The following is a 19,264-nucleotide window of genomic DNA, read 5'->3' as shown; positions in this document are numbered from 1 at the left end:
CACAACCAACTTATTCCCCCCCCCCCCCCCCGACAGCAGTTCATTCGATAGTCCTCCGCAGCTGATCTGCTATAAAACGCTCAATAAGTCTATGCATCCGTTCAGTAGAACACGCAAGGTAGTGTCATGAACGCCCATTCTCCAATCACTCCCGCCGTCCAAAAGGAAATCACTTCACTTCCAAAAATCATGTATTCGGCCCCTTCACAATGGGCCCGATGAAACCGGGCTGAGACGAACATGACATGACATCGATGAATGGCAGTTACAACGGCAAGCTGTACCCAAACGGCGGGCCCGACACACTCGCCGCGCACCCGCCATGACCGGAGGTCAAGCACCCGTCGCCGACTGTCCAAGCGCCACGCATTCCGGACGGCACTCGAGTACACTCGCGCACTTGTCTGGAGTTGGCGCCGAGTGGCAGTTGGAAACTGATACTGCGGCCCACCCGCATTTTGCATTTGTTGATGGGAAGACATCGATGCATTTACGGAAGATGTTCCACTTGCCCGGCGCAACGCCACGAAAACAACTTCAGCAACTACAAGCGATACAGTAAAAACAGCTGATGGCATTTCTTACGGACATTTGTGACGTCACACGCGGAAAGGTCTCCATGGTGCTGAAATCTGACCAACGTTGGAGGCCGTCCAGCCCGCGGAAAACAAAGGATGCCGCCCGACGTGATATCACCCACCACAGACTGGTGGTCTGTTTGGAGACCACTGACAGCCTAGCCGGAGTTCTTCATTTGGGCCATGACGACGCAGCCCAGGTCCATGATCTGCAGGTACTCATCGGCGCCATCTTGGAGCCGGGAGTCACACAGCTGTGCGAACACAAGGCGAGAGTCACATCAGGGGAGATGTGCTGATAACCAGTTATTGATTTCATCTGTTCCAAGTGCTGGGGCTTTGCTGTTATATATGCTTCAGGGCACGCTGATTGCATTGATCAACAAACACCCAGTGCATCAAATACCCAAAGCTTAAGCTTAAGATATTTTACTATCATGATGCAAATCATCTCAGAAATGTTACGGATTTACATGTCTGATGTTTCATGTAATACTCAGTGGAAAGTAGATAGGAGCCACAGCCAATGGGGGTTTCAGGATCTTCGGTACGTCCACCAGGCACAAGCCGCTCCCACGAGTCCCCGCAGCGCCACAAGGTCTCTGGTGACCCATCGGTCCCACGGGTTCCCACAGCGCCAGACGGTCTGATGACCCATCGGTCCCACGGGTCCCCACAGCATCAGACAGTTTGATGACCCATCGGTCCCACGGGCTCCCACAGCGCCAGAAAGCCTCTGATGTCCCATCTCTCCCACGGGTCCACGCAGCGCAAGACGGTCCCTGATGTCCCATCTCTCCCACGGGTCCCCGCAGCGCGGGCGGCGTCGGGCTTCACTCACGGCCAGCCTCTCCAGGATGATGGCCTTGCCAAGGTCCGGCACGTCCTCCAGTCTGATCAACTTGTCCATCAGCTGCACCAACAACTGCCCGCACAGAGACGGAGACGCCCGACGTCAACATCATAGCAGCACACTTGGGCTTTACCGGGGGACGTAATGTGCCTCTAAATGTAGCCAAAAACGATTCACCGCAGTGTTATACGACGTGATAATTGTGACATGATTGACGACTTTTAACGCAAAGGTACGATTCCGTGTTTTAGCGCAACAATGTCAACACACAATGCAGTATCACAACAATAAAACATGACGAGAAAAAACAAAATATCCAAGCAGTTTTATATAAGGTGACACAAGTGATAATTCAATCTAGCTGCATCATGGAATCTACGGCCAGTACTGTGTGTCTAGTCTGCACCCTTTCCTAGACCGGAAAATAACATCAGTGTGGCCACTGACATGAAGCCTGTCCACCCTCACACTCACATCCCTGCTTCACCACGCGAACGCAGACCTCAGCGATGCTGGCCGGTCTGACCTGGGCGGGTGTCAGTCACATCCATGACTGACCTGGGCGGCGGCGTAACCCTCCAGGATCAGGTCCCGCACGCTCAGTTCCAGTTTCTCGTACGACCCGGAGCGGCAGGCGGTCAGCAGCTGCTCCAGCACCGGCTCCGGCACCACCTGACGGCCGAGGCACCGCGTGACACACCGCTCCTCCCATAATGATAACGACCGATGACGGTTTCTCCTGCGTGTCACTGCTCCGATCCTGAGTGCTGGAGGCGTTCACGCCGGCCACGGCAGTGGTCCCGGACTCCCGATCATAACTGTTATGATCAGATAGATATTATGATATTGATATATGATAACATGGATAACATATAACATAATATCTGTTATCATATGGGATATAATATGTATGATATTATATATATATATATATATATATATATATATATATATATATATACATATATATATTCATCACTCCTTCCATTCTAACGTTTCGAGATCTTATCTCATCTTCGGAGAAGACTAAATTGCACAAGAAATAAGTTTTGAGTTTTAAAGAATGAAAAATTGTGCACTACTGTTGGGAAACATCTTTTGGTACGGAGAACATAAATGAAGCATAACTGATTGAAGTAAGACGGATTGCTATTTTCATCTTCATACATGTAAGAAACACTCACAATGGGAACATCACAAAGACACAATGGGAACACTACTGTCACAATCACATCAGAAGTGCTCACCGCCCACCACCTAGGAGCTCAAGAGTTCTGCAAGAATTTGTCTGTCTGTTTAAGGCCGGAGAGAGTTCGTTAATGAATATGCTTTCCCAAATTTGAAGGCGTCTTCTGTCACTGCACGTCCGTAAAATGTCAGTGCTGTCTGTCAGTTGTTGTGTCAATGTCATGTCGTGTTCCTGTCGCATGTGGTCCAGAGGTGCCCCGTCACGTAAGTGCATTGTCAGGCGTCGTGAGAGTATCGTTGTGGTCACACCAATGTAGTGTGTGGGACGAAGTTTGCAGCCTTCGATGTTGCATCAGAATTGATAACTACATTGGTGCATTTCAGTTTGTCGGGTTTGTCTGGGCTGTTTCTCATAATAAAGTTCGATATCTTCTTATTACAATAGTAAATGACAATGTCCATTTTGTGGTCGTTTTTGCCTTTAACATGTTGAGAGATAATTTCCCGTAAAGCTTTTTCGTCCTGTTTGTGAGCAGATGTCATTTGATTTTGATAGTACAGTTTGACGGTCGGTTGGATGTCTTGCCTTGGTTTGCTGTCAAAGTGTCTTGTCATATGTCGTTGTGTCTCGTTTTCGATGTCAGAATTTGAAAAACCGTTGTTCACCAGGATCTGTTTGATTCGTGTCAATTCTGAATGTAGTCCTGTCCAATCAGAGCAGTGCTTAAATGCTCGTCGAAGAAAGGACCTTATGACGCTAATTTTGTAGCGTCGAAGACACTCACTGTCAGCATTTAAGCACCGTCCGTTGTTAGTCTGTTTTCGGTATACAGTCGTTTTGAAGTGTTGTCCTTGTCCATCAACAGCTACGTCAAGAAAGGGTATTACGTTTTGCACACTTTGCTCCGTTGTGAATTTTAAGCCAGACCGTTCTTCAAAGGTGTTTTTGAGATGTCCTAGTTGGTCAATGTCCCTAACTTCTACAAAGATATCGTCTACGTAGCGGCAGTAAATGTCCGGTCTTATGTCGTCATTTTGTAGTATGTCGGTTTCTACGTGTCCCATAAAGAAATTAGCGAATAGAGGTCCTCGAGGTGCGCCCATCGCAACACCCTCAATTTGGCAATACATTCGGCCATCAGGCCCGCGGAAAGAAACTTCCAACGTGCAGGCTTTTAGTAATTGTTCAAGAAGGCGCCTTGATATTTTGAGAGGAGGAATTTCAGGATGATTGTAGACGCGGTCAAGGATGATGGATATGGTTCTTTCAATAGGCACGTTTGTAAATATATTTTCAACATCTCGAGAGGCTAGTAGGCCCTTAGGTTGACGAGATCGCACTATATCAATAAACTCATCCGTTGATGACAAGCTGTAAGACATGGGAAGATATGGGGACAGAAGACCATTAAGACGTTTTGCAATTCTATAGGTTGGTGAAGGGATCTGTGAAATTATTGGACGAAGGGGGTTGCCGTTTTTGTGGGTTTTCACAGACCCATAAGCATAGCCAGGCGCAAATTCACCTGTTATCTTGGAAAAGTGTATGCCATCAACAGCGGCATTGGCAGCAGTGATTAGTTTGTTAAGCATGGTCTTGAGTTTGTCTGTTGGATCTTTTGTGATGTGCCGGAACTTCTTGTCGTCGTTCAAGATGCAGTTTAGTTTCATATGATATTCCTTTTTGTCAAGTATTACGTAGAGTGATGATTTGTCCGCTCGCCGAATGATGATGTCGTCTTTTTCTCGAAGTTCCCTTGCCGCCGTCCTGAGTTCTTGCGTGAATATCTTGCTTCTATCATTTCCACGCTTTTTCGTGCTCTCTCCTAGTAAGCTGTTCTTTAGATTCTTGTCCACGGTAACCTTGTTCTCTTTTTCCAAATTCAAGATATCCTGGTAAAGTTGGACAATATATATATATATATATATATATATATATATATATATACATCTAGAGAGGCTAGTAGGCCCTTAGGTTGACGAGATCGCATGAGAGATAATATGAGATGATGACGTCCGCGGCGCAGGCGGCGCTGCGGCGCACCATGGAGCGCGACATAATATGAGATAACATAACATAAATGCTATCTATGAGATAACATAGCTATGAGATAACATAACATAAATGCATCGCATGACGAGATAATATGAGATAACATAAATGCTATCATATGGGAGAGATAACATAAATGTCACCATAACTCTACCCTGCTACAGTGCAAGAGTTTGATTAACCACACTATGCTCAGCGTGCCATGCTAATACTTGGTGATACTAAGGATACGACAGACAGAAAAAACATACATAAACACGGTGTAATAAGAATGCACGGTAATGCTGCAATAAACGATGCGATCTATGTCAACGGCGATACATGGTAACGGCATCGGGGATCGTATCGTAACGGTATCGTAAAGGCATCGGCAGCCCTGTGCGCTGTTCGTTCCAAGGCTTGCATGCCTTCCCGCTACAGGAGTCCCCATCACCGGGCGGTGCTCAACCCCCACGGCTGTTGGCTGACAACGCTACGTCTTGCTGATCTCCGTTAGCTATGGCCGCGGGGACCCATCATGGCCTCCGTACATCGAGCTCCCACCGGGGCCCGGTACTTGTTATGCTCGCTGGACTCCTGGCTGCAGGTAATCTCCATGCTTCAGGCTTGTTCTGACAGCCAAATCCCTATCCAGCGAAATATGTACAACCCTGAGATACCCTCAACAATCTCGCGATGTCGCGATACCGCTCCCGTTATTGTTGTTATAATGATAATGATGATAATGATGTTGAAGAATGACGTTGATGATTGCATCAATGATGGTGACGTTGGTGAGGATGACGTTGATGATGTCATATCGTTTCCGTGGCCCCACGCCCATTCCTCCGACCCCACGTCGCCCTGGTGACCCCGTGATCACCCTCTTGACCCCTGGCCCTCCACCGTACCCCCATGACCTGGCACTCACCCCCATGACCTCTCGGACGTCCGCAGCTGTAAGCCCGCCGGCCGGCCGCAGTCGCGCCGCGGACTGCAGCGTGGTAATGGCCTTGCGCAGGTCGCCGTCAGATGTCTCCACCAGCGTCGCCAGGCAGTCGGTGTCGCACTGCACGCCCTCGGCCGTGCAGATGTCCTGCAGCCGCTGTACCAGGATCTCGCGCGCTGCCGGCGCGCCGGGGCGGGACAAGCGGTCACGTAGTGCGCACACGGGCCGGGGCGTACCGGACCACGTGATGTGCGCACTTGATCGGGCAGATGTCACATGACGTGGACACAAGGCTGTTCCGAAGGTCACCTGTCCGTCAGCACGCGGTAGCCAAGAGTCAAATACAGTGAACGCACGGCGATACACGGCGCCGCGGTGTGCAGCTCACGCACAGCAACACGCACACAGGCAAGAAATGGTGAGCATAGCAAGCATAGCGAACTGAGGACCCACTGTCCCACGCTGTCCGGGCCGAATTACAGCCCCAGCCGGGCCGAGGCGAGGCTCGCCACTCACAGAGGGGTTTGAAGCGGAATTTGGCGCAGCGCGAGGTGAGCGGGTCGATGATGCGCGACACGTAGTTGCAGATGAGGCAGAAGCGGGTGGTGCGCGTCTCGCGCTCCATGGTGCGCCGCAGCGCCGCCTGCGCCGCGGACGTCATCGAGTCGGCCTCGTCCAGAATCACCATCTGGCGGCGAGACGGCAGATGGTCATTGGTGATGATAGCGACGTGTCAAGTGCCGGACCAGTGACGTCACTGGGTCCAATGCCACAACATGATGATGCTAAGTGGAGTCAGGGCTGGATGAATGAGTCACTGGTGTCACCTGATGATGTCACACAACAAAAGGAAGTTGACAGGAATGGCATGGCTTAGAAGAGTAATTGAGCACAAACCTCAATCATACAGCAAAGATGTAATTATGGTGAAATAATGCTAGTGAAAGCATGGGAATGAAATCGTTGAAAATAATGGGCAACAACAACTGCCCAAAAATGCTGTTTTTTAACCTGCATATCAAAAGACTAAAGACGGCATGAAAACATTATCTGTTTGTTGTTTGTACTACAAATTTGAACACTATGTAACCCATACCAAACACACTTATTAGTAATGCACATACATAAATGGGCAAAGCATGTGTCTGCCTTTAAGTAAGGTAAAACCCATGTTTTACACATTATAAAATACACCTTTGGGCAATGCAGAGAGCATCTTGCATACAAATAATGCACACCTCATACTAAATGTTTTGTTAAGGGTAGCCACTATATATCAAATCATGTTATGCATGAAACTAGTCCCCTACACTCTACTTTCACCCATATGTTGAGACCAAACTCAGGCCCCACTAAAATTGGAAGCACATTGTTGTTAAGTACAGTCCTTGCGGCACCGTGACCACTGAGATCGTGATGTGCTATAAAATACACATGTTGTAAAAATATTATAAACGGTGCCATAAATGCAAAATAACTGACACATATCTCATTAAAAGCATCATGTGTGCAATAAAGGAAAATGGGCCAGCCACAGTGCACACCCACCTTGTAGGCAGGGCAGGCGCGCCCGTCAGTGCGGCAGGAGGGCACGGCCTGCTGCGAAAAGCCCTTGACCTTCTCACGGACCACAGCGATGCCGCGTTCGTCCGAGGCGTTCAGCTCCAGCACCCTGGCGGCGACCGCGGGAAACACTAGTGCGTGGCATCGACACTGCTAGGCTATGTAGTGCCGTAGCCGCCGAGGCCGGAAAACATCTGCACACAATCTCTTCACAACTCACCGCGCAATGTACCATGGTGGTCTCCTTGTAACAACTCAAATGCATACATCTGTGCTGCTTAGCAGTGAAATAATCTCCATCGGGATTCACTGAAGGCATGCGACACTCAGGGGCGACATCATTGACACCGTCACACGCTCAACACCAGCAGCAGTCCACCTGACCACGATGTCCACGTGCCAGTTGCACCAGCATACCTCTGTTTCATGTCCGATCCGAACAGCTCCCGGCAGGCGGCCAGGATGGTGGACGTCTTGCCCGTGCCCGGAGGCCCGTAAAACAGCAGGTTCGGCAGCTGAAAAGCATAATCCCCCGTCGGCACAAGCGGACAGGTTCAACACCTGTCAGCTGTGGCTCACACGCTATGGCACTCACCAAATGACATGCCTTTATGGATTCACACTGATTTATCTAAATTGGTGTTCAACAGTTAATAACCTGTAAGGGTTGCCACTCCAAGGCAAGGGGTCAGGTTAGTGACAGATGAACATGATGAACATTGGACCCAACACACTACTCTCCACAGAAAAGCTTCAATTGAAAGGCTGCCCCTGCCCACAGTCATGCCTTGTATCTTTCAAGTGCTGTCCCAAAGCATGACTGAAATGATATGACAAAAACAAAGTTTTAAAAGCAATGTGCATGAAGTCAAGCATATTTGAAGATTGGATGGTAGGGGTCAGGGCTCACATAACAATTGCTTAGCATGAACTCTGATCACAGAAATTCATCCAATCAACAGATTTGGGCCAAATCCTTCAAAATCTTAAGATACACTGCACTGATTATAATTATGTGTAACAGATCTCCAAACCATCTACCCAAATAAAGCAAGATCCAAAATTCCTCTATAATGGTACATAATTAGCTTACGAGTGCCAACTACACAAACATTTAGCAGATAAGTGTAACTTACGTCAGCACCCTTCATACACTTCTTCAACATCATCACTACTTCATCCTGGAAAGCAACATCATCTACAGTCTTGGGCCGGCTGAAACCAGGAAAGGAACATCATCATCCAGATTTCTTTGATCATGCTCTGATAAAACAGATGCCATCAAAGGCCTGCATGGTAGAAACCTGACCATGATTTTGATTACAAAAGTACACCAATACTTAGCAGCCTCTGATTCAGAATGGCAACAGCTTTAACTTTCACAGCATGAGTTTTGGACCATTCCTGGACATGACCCTAACCTCCCTTAACTTTGTAACACAAAATCAATCACAGGAAATGGCCAGGGTATACATTCCTACCTCATGTTAAAAAAGAGCATTGTACATCAATCATTGTTTTTAACACAGAACATATAGAAATAAATCGTAAAATGGGTCATCCAAGCTCTTACCTTGGAACTTAAATAACTATGATAGAGAACATCCGAGCGCAAACACGTAGCAACCACGACCCGGCACCATTTCTACGCAATGTATGAGGCCGAGGTAACAATAATTCAATAAAATGTGTTTCTTGGGTATCCAAGCGGTCTTCTGTATTGTTTGTAGATTGGTCAACATGGTGGGGAAATATGATGTTTTTGTGTGGGAACAAAAAGCGAAATGAGAATATGGCGGCTAAACAAAACTTCTTAGTGCAGTAAATATATATGGCACGGAACATGGGTGCCAATCGAACACTGGGTTGAAGGGGATAGGGTGGGGGTTTGTTAGGTTAGGTTAGGTTAGGTTGGTTAGGTTGTTAGGCTAGGCTAGGCTAGGCTAGGCTAGGCTAGGCTAAGTTATGTTTTGTTATGTTAGGTTAGGCTAGGCTGGTTTAGTTTAGGCTATGTTCTGGACTATTCTGGCCTGTCCATTTCATAAATGTACCACCTAGACACGATAAGAAACGTTTTTCATCACATTATTATTGTTAACTTGGTCCTGTAATTTTTTATGGTTCTCGATAAGCAGAAATATTGTAATTAGGCAACGGCAACACAGAAACTGTGCTGGGGAGTCGAGGAGGTGGGCGCGTGCAGAGCTCGGGAGCTTGCTACCGTAAATATTAAAATTTGAAGGTAGGAACATGAATCTACCTGTTTTAACATTATTTATGATATGTTCTGCCTGAAACATGACAAATGGTGTACAATGATTTTGTCTAATGTTAGGTAGGAATGTATACCTACACCCAGGAAACTGAAGCCTTGAAACTGATTGCAGCTTGTGCATGATGGAATGAAATGTTACCACATATGGAGTGTTGACATACTATTTCTCCACCCAGGGCTGCGGCACCTTCCTCTTCTTCTCCTTGCCAGAAGGAGCAGCACTGACAGCCGGCTCACCCTGGCCCAGCTTGCCAGTCTTCAAGAAGGCCTCCATCACGACCAGATCTAAAAACAGGCACACAGCTGAATTATCACATTCCAGATGTTGAGATTGAAGACAATGTGGGATGAAAGCCACACCCTCAGAGGTACCAAACAGAGATGGGATGTTGAATGATGTAATGTTGAATCTGCCACAATGCAACAAAACCGGACAGAATTACAAACATTCTGCTCTGTACAGCTACACACCCTCTAGACTTGATAATTCCGCACACAAGAGGTGCAAAAAGCACATCATAGCATCTCTAACTGTAATCCTTTCTTGTCCTGGTTTTGACGGCCTTCCCAATCAAGTCACTACTGGATAACTCCCAGGTAATCATGACTGCAGACCGGTTAGTGAGCTTACCTATCTCCAGCAGCCTCCGAAACCGTGAACAGCAACGAATATGAGACACGAACTGAGGATCTACGACCCCGAACAACCACGGCCACGGAGACCCCAGGAGATCCCCGCAACTTGCTTGCCCGCAACGTTACCTTGGGACCTCGCTTACAATTGTTTGTTGCCCCATCTGCGCATTGTATACGACGACGAATGTTGGAAACTGGCGCCATGGAGAAATTTGAATGTCAATAGATGTAGAATTTGTACGGCATTTCACCTGTTAAACGCGAGAAGAATTCTCATGGTATTGAGGTAGCACAGATTAGAGGTGAGATTACAAAGGTTTCGAGAAGGTATTTTTATCCTGGTTTGTACAGAATGGGAACAGTTTCCACAAAAACTAGTGGGTGTGTTTCCTTAGCATGGTTTAATTTAGTTAACTGTGTACAGTGATTTATTTTAGCGCTTCAATAGCGTTACCGCCTTCCAAGTTTCTCTATTGCATCATCATCCTTTTCCGGTGGACTTTGAGGTCAGTCGCGATCAGCTGTGTGTGTGGAGTGTTGACCAGCGTGTGTCAAGCACTTTGTTCATTCTAAGTATTCCATTTCTATTTACTTATAACTTTGGAGCTGCTGTTTTATGTTAGCGACTGGCTCAAATAGCAGGTACAGGTCCTAGCCTCGTCTTGCGGTGCCCGTCGCGACGCTCAGCACTCAGCCGGCTGTTGCGTTAATTAAACAGCTCCGGCTGCTTTTCCTCTTGGAAGTGGAGAACGTAATCCTGCTATCCTCGTTTTTGAAATATATGTTATTTTTATATTTTAATGATGTGCTCCAAGATGATCACGATTCCCTGCTTGTGTGTATGGAAGACATCGGCCGTCGGCATATGTTGTGTTAAGAGTCATAATTGTGATCCATTCTTTGCAATAAGAATGTTGAACATGCTGACTTTTACAGTGTATTCTGTGGATTTCATATTCTAATAAGAAAGAATCACGCAATCAAGACCTGCACTGTCAGTAAATGTTCCTTTTAGTCTCAGTTTTCAAGAAGAAAGATCAACTGGTTGCTATTGGGGCTTTACAATGCTTTCCCCTTCTGAGGCTATATGGCGCCACCTGCCTCTCAACAGGAAGGGCAGGCACTGCGGGGGATCAAACCCTGTACCTCAGGTTTTCTATACACATGGTGGTTAATCACAATTATAGTTTCCCAGCAGAATAATTAGTTAAATTTTCTCCCATGCCAAGCTGCTTCACTCATCTGTGAAGTTTCATTTCCTCAATGATATAGTGAATTTTTGAATTTCATCATGTGTGTTTTGAAGATCTAAATAAATATCTTTCCACACCACACCACACAGAAATGTGATGTGTATTTTAGGGTCCAAACAATTTTAGTCAGTTCAAAATGGCATCCAGTTTGTTGATGGCATCCTGTCTTTTCCATATAAAATATGGTTAATGTTTTGACTTCACTTAAAGCTTCTAAAGCATGGTCAATTATTCATGTTTATTAAACATTAGTATTAGTTATGTGCAGAAGCACCAGCAGGTAATTTGTGTTTCCTTGCAGTGCTGATTTCTTCTGAAATGTCTCAAGATGTATGAAATAACAATAAAAATGTCTCAATATGCACAAACAGCCTGCTCTCCAAATTTGGCATACTTTTTAAAGTTGGGGATCTGAAACCCCCAACTGAATGGGTCACAAAGCGATGCACTTCCCTGACCTTGAGCTATATGCCATCACTAAGGTATAAGATGGAAATTGGTCTGTTTTCCAAAGGTTTGCAGGCTTCCAAGGCCACCTGTTGCTCCAATCTTTATGTTTCTCTGATCTGATCTTCTGATCTGATCTTTTACTCAGATCTTGTTGCTCTGATCTTTTGAGATTGCATTGTGTGTGACCCAGGAGTTCTTCTGGTGGATGGAGAGAATGCCTTCAGTTGGGCTGATTGACCCTTGTTGAGGCTGGTGCCAGTCCTAGGGCCCAAGGTCACTGACATTGTCAAGGTCACAAGGTCATTGAGCAGTGTATGACTGTGCTGAGGCATGCCCTGGGAGTCTGGTTGGCTGTGACTGTGCCCCATCTGGCTGGCAGCTAGAGCAGCTGTGTCAGCTGTCTGATGGCTAGTGTAGTCTCTGACATGGCTTCTTTTGTTGTCCACCCCCAATCCATTAGATGTCATTTGCATGTTGTTTGGCTGGTATACATGCAGAATAGAATGATCATTGCTGATGCATATCTTTGCTGCAAGGATTGAGTTTTCTTCTTATCACATTGATCATGGTTAAGCTTTTCTGACCATTGAAAACATTGCTGACAGTCCTGGATTTTTTGACATCTCAAGTCATTTTTGGGCTGAGGTGTGTTTTTCAATGCACCTGTTTGCTCCCATAGGTTTTGGACATGTACAGTGACCTGGCAAGCTGCCATCTCACATCACAGGAGGCCTCATTTGCTGGCTGTCATTTTGTGGATGAAGCAGTTTGAACTTGACCCCCCATCTGAGTGACTTCACACTCATCGCATAGCTGCCTCCTACCACTGATTGCTGTTCTATGCCGTGGGCTGGGCAGGCGTATGTTGTTTGCACAGCTGGTCAAATATTTTGCCGCCGACGGTACGCCTTGTGCCAGGGGCGCCACCTGTTCGGCACGGCCATCGTCCTCTGACAGCGCGCTCCGTCCGGCAGAGCCCGTTGAGCGCGCGTCCGTCGCGGGCGGCCGCCGCCAGTCACGCTGCCGTCCGACGCCGCCCCCCGCCGCCCCCGTGTCTGCAGCAGACACGCACCATGGGTAAGCCGAAGAAGGGCAAGAAGAAGGAGGAGTCGGAGGAGGACGAGCCTTCCGTCCTGACGCTCGAGGACGAGCCCGAGCCGCAGGAGGCCGTGAAGAAGCCGAAGCGGAAGGAGAAGAAGAAGAAGAAGGCGGCCGTGGCCGAGTCGGACGACGACGACCCGATGGAGGAGGAGGGCGGCGGCGGCGAGGCGTCGCCGTCGCCCCCGCCGCCGGCGCGGCCCAAGATGTCTGGGTTCGCTGCGCTGATGATGGACGACTCGGAGGAGGAGGAGGAGCGGCCGGCGCGGCGCCAGCAGTCTGGCTTCGCCTCCCTGATGGCCGAGAGCGGCGAGGACGAGGCGCCCGACTCGGAGCAGGAGGAGCGCGTCGTCGTCAAGAAGAAGGAGAAGAAGAAAGAGAAGAAGGGCAAGGAGAAGAAGAAAAAGAAAAAGGACGAGGGGCTGGACGACGACCTGGAGAAAATGCTGTCGGAGCTGCAGATGGAGTACACGGGGGACCAGCCGATGGAGACGATCACCGCGAAGCCCGCCGAGAGGGAGACGTCTGTGGAGGAGACGCCGGCGGTGGACGCCGAGAAGAACGAGCGCGTCACGGAGAGCGTGGAGAAAGAGGACGAAGGGGAGGATGACGACGAGGGTGGCACCGTCAAGACAAAGGCGCAAAAGCGCAAGGAGAAGAAGGAGAGGGAGCGCTTGAAGAAAATCGAGCAGAACAAGAAGGGCGGCAAAAAACAAACCGAAGAGCCCAAAGAGCCTGAAGATCAGGAGGAAAAAGCTGATGATGTTAATGGCGAGGCTGTGTCAAAGCCGAAGGAGGTGAAAGTAGAACAGGATGGCGAAGAAAAACCATCGGCCGCGAAGAAGAAAAAGAAGAAGGCGGCCGAAAAAGCGCCGGAGCCTGAGCCTGAGGAGCCGTCCAAGAAGAAAAAAGGTCCCGGCAAGAAGCTGGTGGCCGCGATGCAGGAGGCGCTGCGGCTGCAGCAGGAGGCAGAGGAGAAGGCTAAACAAGAGGAGGAGGACCGCATCCGACGCGAAGAGGAGGAGGAGCGTCGCAAGGAGGAGCAGGAGCGGCTAGAAAAGGAGCAGAAGGAGCTGAAGAAGAAGCAGGCAAAGGAGCGCAAGGAGCAGCTCAAGGCCGAAGGTAAGCTGCTGACACCGAAGCAGCGGCAGAACATGGCGCGCGCGCAGGCGCTACTCGACGCGATGAAGCAGCAGACGGCGGCCGCGGGGGCCGAGAAGAAGCCACGTCCAAGTCTCAAGGATCGCCGGCAAAAGAAAAACAAGCAGGCGTCGCCGGAGGCGGAGGTGCCACCGACACCGGAGGTCATCACACCGGAGGTGACGACGCCGGCGAAGCCACCGCCCGCAGAGCCGGACGCGGGGCTGAAGGACAGCTGGGAGGAAGAGGAGGACGGTGGGTTGAAGGACTCGTGGGATCAGGCGAGCGAAGACGAAGCGCCGGCGGAACCGGAACCGGCACCGGCGCCGGCACCTGCCGCCGCGCCTGCCGCCGCGCCGCCGCCGCCGGCGACGACCGCGAAGCCGGCCGAATCCGAAGACGAGTCAGCCGACGACGACGACGAAGACGAGGAGGAGAGCGGCAGCGACGACGACAGCGAGAGCGAGGAAAGCGACGACGACCGCACCGAGGCCGAGAAGCGGCGCGACCGCGCGCTGAAGCGCATCCAGGAGCGGCGCGACGCGGCGCGCGCGCAGATGTCGGCCGACAACCTGCGCGCGCCCGTCATCTGCGTGCTGGGGCACGTGGACACGGGCAAGACGAAGATCCTGGACAAGCTGCGCCGCACGAACGTGCAGGAGGGCGAGGCCGGCGGCATCACGCAGCAGATCGGCGCCACCAACGTGCCGCTGCGCGCCATCGAGGAGCAGCAGCGCTTCGTCAAGAAGCACAAGGTGGCCGAGCTGAAGATCCCCGGTCTGCTCATCATCGACACGCCTGGCCACGAGTCCTTCAGCAACCTGCGCTCGCGCGGCTCGTCTCTGTGCGACCTGGCCATCCTGGTGATCGACATCATGCACGGCCTGGAGCCGCAGACGATCGAGTCGATCAACCTGCTGAAGTCGAAGCGGACGCCCTTCCTGGTGGCGCTCAACAAGATCGACCGGCTGTACGACTGGGAGACGGGCAAGGCGAAGGACGTGGAGGACGTGGTGAAGGCGCAGGCGCGCAACACGCAGATGGAGTTCGAGCAGCGCACGCGCGAGACGATCGTGCAGCTGGCCGAGCAGGGCCTCAACGCCAAGCTCTTCTACGAGAACGACAACCCGCGCGAGTACCTGTCGCTCGTGCCGACCAGCGCCATCACCGGCGAGGGCATGGGCAACCTGATGGCGCTGGTGGTGATGATGACGCAGAACATGCTGACCAAGCGGCTGATGTACTCAGACGAGCTGCAGGCCACCGTGTTGGAGGTGAAGCAGATCCCAGGGCTGGGCACCACCATCGACGTCATCCTGGTGAACGGTACGCTGCGCGAGGGCAGCACGGTCGTCGTCGCCGGCACAGACGGGCCGATCGTCACCCAGGTCCGCTCGCTGCTCATGCCGCAGCCGCTCAAGGAGCTGCGCGTCAAGAACGCTTACCAGGAGTTCAAGGAGATTCGCGCCGCGCAGGGCGTCAAGATCGCCGCCAAGGAGCTGGAACGCGCGATCGCCGGACTGAACCTGCTGGTGGCGGAGCAGCCGGACGAGGTGGAGATCTGCAAGGCGCTGGTGGCGAAGGAGCTGCGCTCGGCGCTCAGTGCCATCAAGCTCAGCGACCACGGCGTCTACGTGCAGGCGTCGACGCTGGGCTCGATGGAGGCGCTCCTGGAGTTCCTGCGGACCTCGAAGATTCCCTACTCGGGCGTGCGCATCGGGCCGGTGGTGAAGCGTGACGTGATGAAGGCGTCGGCCATGCTGGACCGTGATCCCGAGTTCGCCGTCATCCTCGCCTTCGACGTCAAGGTGGAGCGCGACGCGCAGGAGATGGCCGACTCGGCCGGCGTCACCATCTTCCAGGCCGACATCATCTACCACCTGTTCGACAAGTTCATGAAGCACCGCGAGGACCTCAAGAACAAGAAGCGCGAGGAGCACAAGCACATCGCCGTGTTTCCGTGCAAGATACGCATCTTGCCGCAGTTCATCTTCAACTCCCGCGACCCGATCGTCATGGGCGTCAGCATCGAGGGCGGCATCGTCAAGACGGGCACGCCCATCTGCGTCCCGTCCAAGGACTTCCTCTTCGTCGGCTACGTCTCCACCGTCGAGATCAACCACAAGCAGGTGGAGACGGCGCGCAAGGGCCAGGAGGTGTGCATCAAGATTGAGCCGGTGCCGGGCGAGAGTCCGAAGATGTTCGGTAGGCACTTCGACGAGACGGACATCCTCGTCAGCCGCATCAGCCGCGAGTCCATCGACGCCTGCAAGAACTACTTCCGCGAGGACCTGCAGAAGCCCGACTGGCAGCTGATGATAGAACTCAAGAAATTGTTCCAGATTATCTAGCTTTGTTACCAGGTGGGAGCGGGGTGGGGGCGGGGGCGGCGCCGCGGCGCGCCGCCATCACAGTCATATTGCTGGATCGTGTTTTGTACGCATGAGCGGGCGCCGTCCGCCGCTGTGATCTGACCGGCCTGCGTCGTGATATCATCGCCATCTTCGCCTGCATACCCAGATAGCTTTGTTACTATGGCCGGCCCTCACGGCCGGCCGACGTGGAGTTGGACTATGGAAATCGGCAAACTGTTAGCGGCCGCGGCGGCCGCCGCCGGCCGCGCGGGGCTCGCCGCGGAGGAGCGGGCGGCAGGCCGGCACCGCCGCGCGGGCGCTGGACGGGAGACAGCGCTGCGGCTCTCAGGAGACTACCCGCCCAGACTGCTCTCAGACTGCTCTCAGCGTGCTCTCAGTCTGCTCTCAGCTTGGCGGTCGGACTGCGCCACCGCGCCGGCTCCGACTGCGCCGCTTCAGCCGCCGTCAGTGGCCCTTCCTGCGGCGATCGACCTCGAGGTCAGTGGGGACCGGTGCCCGCCCTGTGCGACTCGGGCGATCGTCGATGTACCGGCCGGCCTGACGCATCTGCTTTGTCGTCGGACTCAGTGTTCGGAAACGTTCGCCGTCTCGTGTGTTATGTTCCCACTACTTTCCCTTGAAGGTTTTTGTTTTGCCTTGGCCAGCGATGTATGCACGTGATGCAGTGCTCGGTTCGGAGGCCCCGTTGCGTCACTGGCGGAGCCTTGTGGCGTGTCTCGCCTTGTCTACGCAGCTGTGTGTGAGCTTGACTGTCGGTAGGCAGAACGCCTGACAGCCCAACAACCGTCCGTCGTCTGAGTGGACTTCTTAATCTGAGTGCTCTTAAACCAGCGTCTCTGGATGAGCAGGCGCGCTGAGGCGGCAGCAAATGCAGTCGCGCAGATCCCCTCAAACAGTAGATTAGTTCCAACAGTTGTGGCGCTCCAGTTGCCACAGTTGATACTGCCATGGTATTGAACATTTTGGCACTCCGTCTGAACATTTCTATGCGAGGCGTAGTCTGATCTCCCGTCGCTCTGCTGTGACCGCCGTGTTGCCCCCGTCTGCCGGATAACACCAGCGGGCCGCCGCGTCCTGGCGGTCCGCTCCTCTAGCCCCGGCCACACTGACGCCCCGCGCCCCGGCGACCGGTGCCGGCCCCGCGCCGGCCCCGCGCCGGGGGCGGGCACACCCGCCGGCGCCCCGTGGCGCGACGCTCCGGCCCTGAGTGTGCGGAGCGGCCGGCGGCGCTCGGGGTCGTGCGAAGCCTGTGCTGGGATCGTCACGCTGCGCTGGCTGCCGCTGTGTCGTTAGGGTGGTCACAGTTGTGTCGTCGCGGTGCGCGTGTATGGGTGCGTGCTGTGCCGTGCGTCACTGCGTGTGCTGTGCCGCGGCGGAGACGGCGTGCGTTACAGCCGCGCTGTGACCCCGCCCGTGCGCGTGCGGCGCCACGTCCGGTCACCGCGTGACGCCCTGTCCCTGTCGCAGGAGCCGGTCCGGACCAGCGACGTCTCTCGCCCTGGGCTCAGGTGAGAGCTCGGCTCCCGGTCCGCCTGGCCCCGACCCCCGGCCTCCGCCAGGGGGAGCGGGTGGCCGCGGCAGCCGACGCGCGCGAGGCGGCGACGTGCGGCGCGCCAAGCGCGGGAAGGCCATGGCCGCCGCTGTCGTCTGACTGCGCGGAAGAGCGCTGATGTCGGGCGGCTCGCTCCGCGTGCGGTGCGGGCTTCTCTGTTGAGGTGGCGCGGGTTGACGATAGGCTAGTTCGGGAGGCGACTGCTATGGGAATGAAGGGTCTGGGGTCGCCGGGGCGTGTTTGTTGGTGACACCCCGTACCCCCCGTCCCCCCGTCCCCGTGTCTGTGTCTGACTGTGCCGGGGCCTGCCCCGGGAGTCCGGTTGTCAGTGACCGCGCTCCCTCTGGCCGGCGGCTAGAGCAGCTGTGTCGGCCGTCCGATGGCTAGTGTAACCTCTGACCTGGCCTCTTTCGTTGTCCGGCCTCAGCTCCCCCCCCCCCCCCCTCGCGTACTCGTCCGCGCCAGTGGTGTGGTGCATGTCAACACAGCCTTGCTGCTATATTTTGCCACTTGTTCGACTCGGAAGTCGCTGCGAAACGAATGCGTCGTCCCTGTATCTTATTCCGATGTCAAGCTGCAGAACTGTTCGCTGCAGGTAGAGTAGCAAAATGTAGGTTTTTAATGGGTTAAGAACCTGCACCCTTGAACGCGGTGCACCCTTGAACGCGTTTGCCGCGATTGTCACATGCGGTTGCGCCAGCCCACGTCCGTCTGTCGCGCCCCTGCCGTCCGCCTGGGTGCCCCGCACAGCACGTGACGCTGTCTCACCCTTCGACAGGACCCGGGTCGGCGGCGCCTGTGGCCGGCCGGCCAAGAGCGACCGGCGCAGCCGCGCGACCAACCGGAGCTGCCGGAGAGCGCGCGTACGGGTCACCGCGGCACCGGCGAATGCCAATAAACGCGCCCTAACGGACCTGCTGGTTTTTGGCGGGGAGGGGACGGGTGCCGGACGCGGCTGAGATGAGGACGCCGTCTGCGGTATCTGTGAACGGGACGGACAGACACACGCACGCGGTCTCACCCTCGCCGTCGCCCGCTTGGGTCTGGGGTTCGCGTGTGGCCGAATGGCTAAACGCGGGCTGCGAGCAGTCAGCCCGATGGCGATGAAAGCAATTATGACGACGTATTTGGTAGCGATCACCACTGGCGGTGTGCCAACGCACGCAAATGTGCCGTGTTTGAAGCGTCTGCTATGTGAGAACCGGTCGCTGCTGCCAGACGCGTCCAACTTCCGCCAGCTGTAGAATGGAACAGATGCAGACTGCGCGGGGTGTTACGGGTTTTCAGGTAACGCGATTCGGCAAATAGGAAAAGCGCATATA

General features: G+C 53.0%; 2 protein-coding genes across 4 annotated transcripts; one reads left to right on the top strand and one right to left on the bottom strand.

Moving 5' to 3' along the window:
* Positions 1–207: 207 nt before the first annotated feature.
* Positions 208–10,255, bottom strand: LOC119114216 (replication factor C subunit 4). Of its 3 annotated transcripts, none has more exons than XM_037238414.1 (10): positions 10,201–10,255; positions 9,600–9,723; positions 8,300–8,378; positions 7,581–7,678; positions 7,149–7,272; positions 6,117–6,288; positions 5,583–5,776; positions 1,990–2,103; positions 1,420–1,503; positions 208–832 (listed from the first exon to the last, which is right to left on the bottom strand). In XM_037238414.1, the coding sequence occupies exons 2-10, from the start codon at positions 9,710–9,712 to the stop codon at positions 737–739; spliced, it is 1,074 nt and encodes a 357-aa protein (XP_037094309.1). In that variant the 5' UTR covers positions 9,713–9,723; positions 10,201–10,255; the 3' UTR covers positions 208–736. The 3 variants fall into 3 exon arrangements, with proteins under 3 accessions (XP_037094309.1, XP_037094308.1, XP_037094310.1); XM_037238413.1 differs by lacking the exon at positions 10,201–10,255 and adding an exon at positions 10,070–10,196; XM_037238415.1 differs by lacking the exon at positions 10,201–10,255 and having other exon boundaries at positions 9,578–9,638.
* Positions 10,256–12,833: 2,578 nt separating this feature from the next.
* On the top strand, positions 12,834–18,855 carry LOC119114215 (eukaryotic translation initiation factor 5B). The gene is made up of 3 exons (XM_037238412.1): positions 12,834–16,867; positions 17,858–17,898; positions 18,721–18,855. Exon 1 carries the CDS (start codon positions 12,851–12,853, stop codon positions 16,364–16,366), a length of 3,516 nt encoding a protein of 1,171 aa, XP_037094307.1. The 5' UTR covers positions 12,834–12,850; the 3' UTR covers positions 16,367–16,867; positions 17,858–17,898; positions 18,721–18,855.
* The last annotated feature ends 409 nt before the right edge of the window (positions 18,856–19,264 follow it).

The sequence above is a fragment of the Pollicipes pollicipes genome, unplaced genomic scaffold (genome assembly GCF_011947565.3).
Source record: "Pollicipes pollicipes isolate AB1234 unplaced genomic scaffold, Ppol_2.1 Scaffold_7262;HRSCAF=8765_pilon_pilon_pilon, whole genome shotgun sequence".
Taxonomy (NCBI): Eukaryota; Metazoa; Arthropoda; class Thecostraca; order Pollicipedomorpha; family Pollicipedidae; genus Pollicipes; species Pollicipes pollicipes.
Note: the sequence above shows the minus strand (reverse complement) of the source record. Positions and strands in the feature narration are given on the sequence as shown.